Source organism: Helianthus annuus, chromosome 11 (genome assembly GCF_002127325.2).
Source record: "Helianthus annuus cultivar XRQ/B chromosome 11, HanXRQr2.0-SUNRISE, whole genome shotgun sequence".
Taxonomy (NCBI): Eukaryota; Viridiplantae; Streptophyta; class Magnoliopsida; order Asterales; family Asteraceae; genus Helianthus; species Helianthus annuus.
Window position 1 is genome coordinate 167,529,775 of NC_035443.2, and position 11,145 is coordinate 167,540,919.

The 11,145-nt window shown below is 41.2% G+C and overlaps 1 protein-coding gene across 1 annotated transcript; it reads left to right on the forward strand.

Annotated features, from left to right (window-relative positions):
* The first annotated feature begins 867 nt into the window (after positions 1-867).
* Positions 868-2,320, forward strand: LOC118484130. Its single transcript, XM_035980049.1, has 2 exons — positions 868-1,445; positions 1,996-2,320. Exons 1-2 carry the CDS (start codon positions 870-872, stop codon positions 2,056-2,058), a joined length of 639 nt encoding a protein of 212 aa, XP_035835942.1. The 5' UTR covers positions 868-869; the 3' UTR covers positions 2,059-2,320.
* The last annotated feature ends 8,825 nt before the right edge of the window (positions 2,321-11,145 follow it).

Here is an 11,145-nt window from a genome sequence, read left to right on the forward strand (position 1 = left end):
CTCGCATTCAATCGTTCTTCGAGTACACGGATTACAATCTGTGGCTATCCGTTACGGCCGGACCTCACGTTCCAACGGTAGTTAGAGGAGATGTAGTGGTTCCTAACAACGATGCTACCACCTTCACTGACGAAGACAAAGCCCTCATTCAACGTGATCGTCGTGCACACGCTGCTCTAACCATGGCTTTATCAACAAACGACTGCAACATGTTTGAAGAACACCGAACTGCAAATGCACTCTGGAATGCATTGATCGAGTATTATGAAGGAAATGAAGAACTGATCGAAAGCAAGAGAGATATGGTGCAGAAACAATACGACATGTTCTGCGGAGTCCGTGGAGAGAGCTTGTCTGATCACATTAGCCGCTTCCTAAACATGATGACCAAAATGAAGAAAGCTGGAAATCCTGTAACCAATCGTGCTGCAATAAAGAAATTGCTTGATTCGCTCCCCAAGGAATGGAGCCTGCAGTGTATGATGATCAAGAAGGATTTCCTCAACAATCCTAATCCTGTTACTCTGTCAGATCTGATCAATACTCTAAGGGCATTTGAAATGGATGTAAACAAGAGAGAGATGAACACTTCTGGATATCAACCTAAAGCAACTCAACCTTCATCAGGACTGAAGAATGTAGCGTTTCTCGCTTCAGGGGGCATTACTCCACAAGCTTCTGATCTAATTTATGCAAATGCTTCCGCAAGCGCATCTAAAGCCCCACAAGTTGTTGAGAAAACGATCACTGTCGATACTCAAGCACTGAAAGTTTCAACCGAGAATGTGGCACTCTTCAACACTTTCCTAAGCAGCTATGAAGCCCTAATGTCTGGGGAATTGAGGAAGGAGATGTTTACTACCGAAGACATGTATCAGGTTGATCCAGATGATATGGAAGAAATGGATCTGAAATGGCAAATGGCCATGATCACTCTGAGATTGAAGAAGTTTCAAGACAAGACAGGCAAGCGATTAGGTCTTGGAAAAGCTGGTTTTGACAAGTCTAAGCTGAGGTGCTACAACTGTAAGAATCTTGGACACTTCAAGCGTGACTGTCCGATGTTGAAAGAGGGAAACAGTGAAGCTACTCCTGCTGCTAAACAGATCACTGCCGAAGAGAACAAAAGCAACGCTTCTCCCAGCACGCCGAAGGCTTTGGTTGTTGAAGACTATGACTGGAGCGAAGAGATCACTGAAGCTAAGGAACTAGTCAACAAAGCACTGATGGCCAAAATCTCTAGTGAATCATCTGCAAAGCACTTTGAGAAGCAGACAACGGGAATCCCAACTGGAAACAATGATGCTGACCAGGGATTGAAAGGTATTCTGCCTTCAGTGGAGTCTGGTGATAAAGCTGAAAAAGATGCTGAGAAAGGAAAGGATAAAGTTCAAGCTACAGCCATGAAAGCAGATGCATCAAAAGAGAAGGCTGACAAAGACTTGGTAAATAGTATTCCACTTAGTTTCAAGGAGAAGTTATGCTCCGAAGCATGCGTTGATGTCGTGGCACATTATAAATTCCTAAATCTGGAGTTTGAAAGGCAAAAGGACAAAGCTTTGAAAATTAATAATGAGCTTAAACAAAATGAGGCTGCATATCAGAGAAAGTTGAACTCAACTTTGGCTGAAATGCAAACTCTTAAAGAATTTGTGTTTAGAAAAGATTTTATCATAAATGATCTTACTGAAAGGTTAGAAAAAGCGTTAAATGAAAAGAACAAACTCCAGATTATAATAGATAAATGGAATGTCAGTCAAAAGGCCTTTACTGACATCAAAAATTGCCAACGACCAACGTTTGTGAAAGACGGGATTGGTTATAAGGATAGGCACGGAAATGAAAGAAAACTTTTCTTTCCGCCTCACAGCAAAAACTACGTGCCTATGCCTACTCCTCATCCCGAAAATGATCTCATAAATGAAAAGGCCTCAGTTGAACAAAATGAATTTTATGAAAATGAGACAACTGCTAACTGTTCTAAAAGCAATGCAGATTCCATTGAGTGTAAAGAAGATGTGTGCGATGATGATGGAGACTGCGGAGGGTCAAAAATAGGAATTGGTTATTCAGGCGACAGTTATTCCACCGTTAACTGGTTCGTCTGGAATTGTTCTAAAAACAATGTTAAGGATGAATGTAATAGTTTAAGTAGGATGGATGACTGTAATGGCCAAGTGCCTAAAACTAAATCTGTGGATGACTGTAAGGGCCATGTGCCTACATTTGAGACCCGTGATCATGAACCTTATGTGTCTGAATGTCATGGTTTGAATTATGCGTGTCGTGATGATAATGTTGCTTGTGAATCTCCTGTATTTGTGCCAGAATTAAAAAGGAATAGCTTTGGAAAATTCCTTACAAAGGAAATTCCCGAATTTATTCCTTCCAGAACAGGTATGACAGAATCAGAAAAGAAAGCTACTGAAGATCAAGATAATGTAGAATCAAGCGCCATTACCACAGAAGACGAACAGACATCAGAAAGTTCGCATTCAGAAATCTCAACTGAAGATCAAGCAACAAGTGATGAAAGCTTCGAATGTTCAAGTTGTGAAGCAAGTGAAGAACAAAATTCAAGCAAGGACAACACGTCTGAAAGCTCACTCGATTCAGACAGTGATGAAGAATTTCCCGAAGATGAAAGCAGAGTGGACAAGAAAATGAAGAAAGCAAAAAGTTCAAGACTCTCATCACATACATCATCTTCTCACACCAAAAGACCCAGACATAAAAGATGTTTTCGCTGTGGTCATTTAGGACATACAGCGAAACATTGTAAAACCAAAAAGTTTCCTAGACCAGAACATGATTTTATTACAAACGTCACGCAGCAACTAAATTATCTTAAGAAATCTGTTAAAAATCTGGTTGATTCAACTGCGTATCTTTGGAAACAAAAAGAGGTCAAAGTGGGTCAAAACCACGATAGATTTGAAATGAAACAGATTTGGGTTCCTAAATCAAACTAATCTGTATATTTGTATATTTGTATATATCAGAATAAGCTCCAGAAATGGCTTCGAATGCTCATGGAATACATCTGGCACGTCGACAGCGGATGCTCAAGACACATGACGGGGTTAAAAGAACTATTGAAGAACTTCCGCTTTATTGATGGCGACTTCGTGTCCTTTGCCGGAGACGAAAAGGGAGGGAAGATTGTTGGAGTAGGCGATGTAGTATCCGAAGCTCTCACGCTGGAAAATGTCAACTATGTTCCAGAGTTATGCTATAATCTCATGAGCGTCTCTCAAGTGTGTGATAAAGGAATCTCAGTGTTGTTCAATGACATGGAATGCCTGTTCCTGAAGCCGGGTTATGTTGTTCCTGCAGAAATGATCATGCTTACTGCTCCAAGACAGAACAACACATATGTGCTCAACATGAAGAATGCCAAGACAAATGACAATCTAACATGCCTTATCTCTAAAGCTTCAGAATCGGAGTCACTGCTTTGGCATAGACGACTGGGCCATGTCAATTTCAAAAATATGAATAAACTATCTAAGTTAAACTTAGTTAGAGGTCTTCCGATTAAAGAATTTCCATTTTCTGAAAAATGTATTGCATGCGCCCAGGGAAAACAGCATAAGAAACCTCACAAGACCAAAGCAGTGAACACGATTTCTGCACCACTTCAGTTACTGCACATGGATCTTTTTGGTCCTATCAGTGTTAAAAGTCTTGCTAAAAGCTCTTATTGTTTGGTTGTAACAGATGATTTCTCTCGTTTTTCATGGGTATATTTTCTTGAAGCAAAGAGCGAGACTGCTGAAATATTGAAGGCATTCATTCCCTTGATAGAGAACGTAACCAAACGGAAAGTGAAGTCCATAAGAAGCGACAACGGGTCTGAATTCAAAAATCAGACCTTCATATCATTTTGCGCAGAAAAAGGAATTCATCTTCAATACAGTGCAGCCAGAACTCCTCAGCAAAATGGAGTCGCTGAACGCAAGAACAGAACGTTGATTGAAGCTGCAAGAACCATGCTGGTGGACTCCAAGCTTCCAATTATCTTCTGGGCTGAAGCAGTTAATACAGCATGCTACGTTCTGAACAGGGTGCTCATCGTGAAACCTCATGGAAAGACAGCATACGAGCTTCTCTTCAAAAGAAAGCCTCTTATAGATTTCTTCAGGCCATTCGGATGTTCGTGCACTCTGTTGAACACTCAAGAAAATCTCGTCAAGTTTGAAGCTGTGGGCGATATCTGCTACTTCATGGGGTATTCATCCACTCAGAAGGCTTACCGTGTCTACAACAAACGAACAAAGATGGTGATTGAATCGTACTATGTGGACTTTCAAGAAGGAAATTACACCAACACTGGAAGCACTCCTGACTGGTTCTATGATGTGAGTGTGATCTTCAATAACTTTGAAATTCCGGAAACTGAGTCTGACCCTGAGCCAGTTGAAGACGTTCAAGTTGAACCCTTGTTTGACTCGTCTGACATTGGTTTCACTCCTTTCACCACTCGATTATCTCCATCATCTGCTGATCCGATTATGGCTGTGAATGAATCAAATGGTCATACTTCGCCTGAGAACACCCAAGAAAATGGTGCTTCTTCTTCACAGGCAAATGTGAATGAGCCAACTCAAGACGATGATCCGCCAATAATCTATGTCGACGAACACTTCACCAACCTTCCGCAGCAAATCGAATCTCTGACAAATGCAGGTTACAAGACAAACAAAAATCATCCTCTTGAAAATGTAATCGGCGCAGTAGAAGAAGGAGTACGTACTCGAGGGCAGTCAGCTAGCATCAACAAAGGTCTCTTCGCAGCCTTTCTTTCACAATCCGTTCCACGTGACATCGAAGACGCTATTCAAGACTCCAGCTGGGTTCAAGCGATGCAAGAAGAATTGTCTCAATTCAGGAAACTCAAAGTGTGGGAACTCGTAGATCTACCTGAAGGAAAGTTTCCTATCGGTACAAAATGGGTCTTTCGAAACAAGATGGATGATCGTGGGGTGGTTATCAAGAACAAGGCTCGATTGGTGGTGCAGGGTTTTCAACAAGAAGAAGGGATCGACTACGAAGAGGTTTTTGCTCCAGTCGCTCGATTGGAGGCGATCAGAATATTCCTGGCGTATGCTTCCTACAGAAACTTCAAGGTCTTCCAAATGGATGTCAAAAGTGCGTTTTTGTACGGGAAAGTTAAGGAGGAAGTTTACGTGTGTCAGCCTCCTGGGTTTGAGGATCCTCATTTTCCAGGGCGCTATTTTAAGCTGGATAAAGCACTGTACGGCCTACATCAAGCCCCACGCGCCTGGTATGAAACTCTATCCACATACCTTCTGGATTGTGGTTATTCCAGAGGAACGATTGACATGACACTCTTCACCAAGAAGGTAGGGGAAGATGTTATGCTAGTCCAAATCTATGTGGACGATATCATATTCGGGTCAACAAACGAGGACTTGTGCAGAGAATTTGAATCTATCATGAAGGCAAAATTTGAAATGAGCATGATGGGAGAACTGAACTTCTTTCTGGGTTTAGAAGTGAAGCAAAGGGAGGATGGAATTCTGATTCATCAAGCTAAATATATTCGGGACATTCTCTCGAAATATAACATGAATGACTGCAAAGTGGCAAGCACGCCATTCGCCACCCAAACAGAGCTCACTTTAGATCCTCAGGGAAAGTCGGTGAACAAATCTTTCTATCGCTCAATGATCGGATCTTTGATGTATCTGACAGCAAGCAGACCTGATATCATGTGGGCCGTTTGTCTTTGCGCTCGTTTCCAGACAAATCCAAAGGAATCCCATGAGATTGCCGTAAAGCGCATCTTCCGCTATCTGAAAGGAACACCAAAACTAGGGCTTTGGTATCCTAAAGATAGTAATTTTGACTTAATTGCTTATTCTGACAGCGATCATGCAGGTTGCAAAGTGGATCGAAGGTCGGTTTCAGGAGGATGCCAATTTCTGGGAAATCGGCTGATTTCATGGCAAAGCAAGAAGCAAACAACAGTGTCCACGTCGACAGCTCAAGCGGAATACACTGCAGCATACAGTTGCTGTTCACAAGTTCTCTGGATACAGAATCAGTTGCTGGATTACGGAATCAACATCATGAAGACTCCGATATTCATCGACAATGAGGCTTGTCTGGGAATTGTGAAGAATCCCGTGCACCACTCCAGAACCAAGCACATCGAAATCCGCATTCATGCAATTCGAGACGCTTACGAAAAGGGTTACATTCAAGTGGTGCCAGTGGATACGACACAGCAACGTGCCGACATCTTTACGAAAGCTTTTGACAAAACTCGTTTTAACCAGTTGGTAACCTGGTTAGAGATGGTCAATTTCCTTGATTGGAAATGAAGCTTGTGTTGATTAAAAAAAAAAAAAAAAAAACTTTTAATTAAATATTAATAAAATAATAACGTTTTTGCTTGTTGAAAATAAAACGGATATTGAAGGACGTCGCCTACCAAAAAGATTTTCTGTTTAAAATTTTATTTTCGGGCAAATGGACTTACGAAAATGAAAATTTTAGGGGGGATATTCTGAAAATCCTTGAAACAAGATGCTTATGTCAGACTCCTGTTAGAGGAAGTGATAGAAAATTGCTAACACTTTGTCATTTCTTTGAACAGAATACAATATACAATCAGGGTACCAAGCAACGATGTGTCGGTAGATTCAGCAACACCGACGAGTAAACTGCTGGTAGGGAGCCGAACATAATGTCTACACAAGAATTCTGGCTTTTCTCAGGCACTACGCACCTCAGTGGGTAACACGTTGCGGCATATGGCTTAATGGTCTTGAATCTTGCGTTGACGGATTGCCAAAATCTGAGATTTCGGGTCTTTATATTGGGATTTCATTCGGAGGATATCATAGTTGCTCTTCTGCTGTACGGTGGTACTGACCTAGACGCAAATACTATGATATTCTCTTACCAATAAGTGCCTATTAAAAAAAAAAAAAAAAAAAAAAGAGGCCAAACCCTGTATAATAAGTGCCATTATTGGCCAAAAATCCATAATAAGTGCCATCTTTGGCCAATCTCTCTGATAGATCAGTAGGCAACTCTGCTGTACGATGGTACTGACCTGTTTGCCGAACCATCTATCTTAACCCTCGATAGTTCCTGGAATCTCTGTTGTACGAAAGTACAGACCTGATCTCCGATCTATCGTTGAAGAGAATGAATCCAATATACTCACCTGTTATGAGGAATCTTTGTGCATACCCTGATCGCGGGGGTATGTCCTGATGTGGGACTCACGAGGGCGTAATGATTCTATTTTCAATAGCTTGTGTGGGGGCCATCGAAGACTTGTCAAAATTACCGAAAACATGATAAAACACGCTCTCCGAAGGTATGTTGAAAGAAGGATGCATGGATTTAAGCGGACAAACATACTGACAGTTTTTCTTGTGCCCTGGTTAGTAATAAAATGCTCATGTCATAAGAATTTGGCGAGTGTTGGCAATATGATTCTCTGCAGGTAAGTTTGGTAAGCGTCAGTCATTTCAAGAAAATCTGAGTTAAATGAATCCTCGCAATGCAAGAAAGTTGAAGTTCGGAGTCAAAATGGCCCAAATTTTAGCATCACTGTAAATAACCCAAAATAAACAGGCTTTCAAACTTAAACGGGCACGCTTTTCGAGAACGTTTGAAATCCTCAAGCAAAAACCAAAATTTTTGAAACTATATATAAGCCGGCGAAGATAAGATACCAGCGAACATATAAGTTCGCTGGTTACTTTTTGACCGTACCTTTATATACCTCTTTAACCGTCCTTTTTCAAATTTTTACTCCATCACTTTCATCGCCGGTGTTAATACTTCACATTCTCGATCATCATCTATCTTCCAAAATCATCAACACAAGTTTCCATTCAATCAAAGAATTTCAGGTGTGTTTTACTTGATCAGTTTATAGTTCATTGTTTAAATGATTACATGTTTAAATCTCAGTTCATGACAAACTTCATAAGATTGTTAATGTTTGGGTGGTTCTTGTGGGGTGGTTAAGTTTGTCATTGAAGAATCGATTGTGTGGATTGTTGGTTTCTTGTTTAGACATATGCATATTCATGGTCAGATTCTTATTTATCGTATGTTCTTGTTTCATCCATTGTATATATAATCTGATCTAAGGGTAAATAAAAGAATACATTGAACATAATCAGTTAAAGGGTTTTGAAAGGGTTTTTCAAGAAAACGTTGAACACAGCGATGAATACAGCGATGTTAGCGATTTTAAGGGAAATCCAAAAGTCTCGAACGCGAGTTCGAGCAATCAGCGAGCGGTTTAATTCGCTCGGATAGCGATCAAATTCGCTACTCTCGCTGTTCAATCATTTCCGGTAATGAGACGCTGTCTTCGCCTATGTTCGCTAGCGAAGAATTGACTTGAAATCACAATTGATCCACCAGCGAACATAGCGAATATATCAGATGTGTTGGCGAAGTCATCGTGGATATCAAGTCTTGAACGCGAGTTCAAGCACCGAGTCATTGATCTAATTCGCCCGGATGGCGAGATAGATCATGATCTTCGCTGTCAGATCAGTTCCGGGTCAAAAACCTTGTTTTCGTTAAATTCGCCAGCGAATTTGGCTTATCTATCCGGTAATCTGTGTATATGGCCATCATTAGCGATGAAACAATCTGATCTGGTAGCGAAGTTATTGTATATATTCATTTTTTTTAATTTCTTTTTAAATTATATATGTCTTATGTAAATTCTTGTCTCGTACATAGTTTATCCGGTATCCGCACACTCTAACTTGCTTCGTTTTCTGTGCAGAATGGTGAAAGTGCTCGAATGGGATAAAACCCTCAAGCATAACCAGAGCATAAATCTCGATCAAGTACCAACTGACTTCGAAGATGTATCGAAATGGGTTCGCAATAGCAGAATTGGTCATGCAGTAGAGACTTCCGTTCCTGTCTATCCTCTTCACATTCGAGAATTCTGGGAGAACGTAAAGCTGGAGTCAATAAACAACAAACCAGGAATCTCTTCAACAGTACGCAACAAAAGAGTGGAAGTGACAGAGGAAAGGGTACGTAAAGTTCTGAAGCTCAAAGACAACGATAATGAACCACAAAGCATGAGTCAAGACGATATTCTTGACGGTTTCAAAGGAATGGGATACGCAGGGGATTTCAGAAATAAGAAGGAGATTAAAAGGGGCGGTCTAACTCAGGATTGGAGGTTTATTGTTTATGTAATTTCGACAAGTCTAGCGCATCGAAAAGGCGGGTTTGATGGCTTAAATTTGGAATGGTCTGCAGCTATGCTGAGCCTATGCACAAATCAAAAATTCAATCTATCTGGATTAATTTTCAATTATATGAGAGAGAATGCAAATGGAGCGACTTGGGCAATGTACCCGAGATTTATTCAGATGCTCATTAATGATCAAGAAAAAGACCTTCCAAACGATGGAAATACCTACAAATTCCACGTGCCCACAAGTAGACAATATACTGAAATCAAAACCAACGAATGGGTTTTGTTGCACGACTGGATGTACAGAGCTGAAAGACTACCCATCGTGAAAGCTGCATATCAGAAGTACAAAGAAGGGGTCAAAGCTAAACAACAGAGAGCAGCACAAGCACAGGCCGAAGCAGCCGCCAAAGAAGGAAGTAGCAAAGAAAAACGAAAGGGCAAGCAACCTGCAGGTGAAGAACCTCCTAAGAAGAAAAAGACAACAGGAGGTTCTGAACGTTTAATGAGTTCTGCAATCAGGGCGGCACAAACTGAAGAGCAACGCAAAAATATTCAAGATCTAAAAGCCATGCATGTAATGCAGGAGAAAGAGAAACGAGAAAAGAGTCTGAAACGTAAAGAAATATCTTCTTCGGAGATGCCCGAAGTAGTTCCTGAAGAAGTTCAAGACCTGAATGACTTCGTTGATCAAATTCTTGTTGATCCTGACGAGGCACAAGCACGCGAAGGTACTTCAAAGGTTTCCCCAGTCAAACCCACCAGAATCTCAAAACCACCCGTTGTTCCACAAAGGCTACGACCATTTCAAGACTTGTTCGATCGATTGATAAAGGACACCGGGCCTTCCGTGGCGAAAGAAATTTGTTTGTTAAAGAATCAAGTCAATGATACGAACATTCTGAGAGAGAAACTCAAAGATCAAAGAAAGAAGAACAAGGAAATGAAGGAATACATGGCCAAGCAAGCCAAGTTTGTCAGATTTCAGCAAGCCAGCTTGGAGAAGCTCTACAGGATGATGCGGGGAATATGTGAAAAAGCAAACATTGAGCCGATGTTTACATTTGATGAGATCTTCGATTTTGAAGCTTTCATTCAAGAAGAAACGGCTCGAAAAGAAAAGGAAGCCGAAGCAAAGAAAAAGAGATTAGAGTCGGTTGACAAGGCATTGGAGGGAAACGAAAGCGAAGAAGAGGAAGCAGATCGAGAAGTCATGCCACCAACCTTTGTTGAGTGGGGGCTAGAAGACGAGGTCTTATATGAGCAAGAAGACGGCAAGACATTTGCTCCTGAACATCCCGAGTGGTTCAGAAAAGAACGAGAAAAGCTCCCTGATCTTCATCAAGTGATAAAGGTTGTTAAATCTGAGGAAACTGAGAAAATAATTAGCTGGATGTATGATAACCTCAGGGGCATGTTTGTAGTAAAGAGACGGGGTGGTGTGATACAATATTTCGCAACAGGATTTGATCTTTTCTCGCTCCCAAGGTGGGATTTAAGAGAGCTTGGGCGTATGAATTTGCTAAACCATGGCGACAGAGGCATTGGAAGAGACTTTTAACGTCTAATTACGAGCGAATGCGACAAGAACTTCCCTAATCATGCCCCACAGCGCCCAAGACGCCGAGTGTCCAAAACTTCTTTTGATCCAGTAACAGGCAAGGGAAAGGTGACGTGGGTTATTAACCCTGCTAAAGTAGTCACCAGAGTCAAGCTTCCGGAAGAAATCCCTGTGGCTCTTAAGGATTTCAAGAAATGGTTCTACGATAGTCAAACCGGTGAAGCTGTAATAAGGTCGAACGATAATGTTGATATTCGAATACTGGATCCTATGGACGTGTTTCAGTTCGGGCTCTCTGATCTCACCATGCTGAATGCGAGTCGTATCAATGTCGGAGCTGGAAATGCGAATCTTGAAGAGG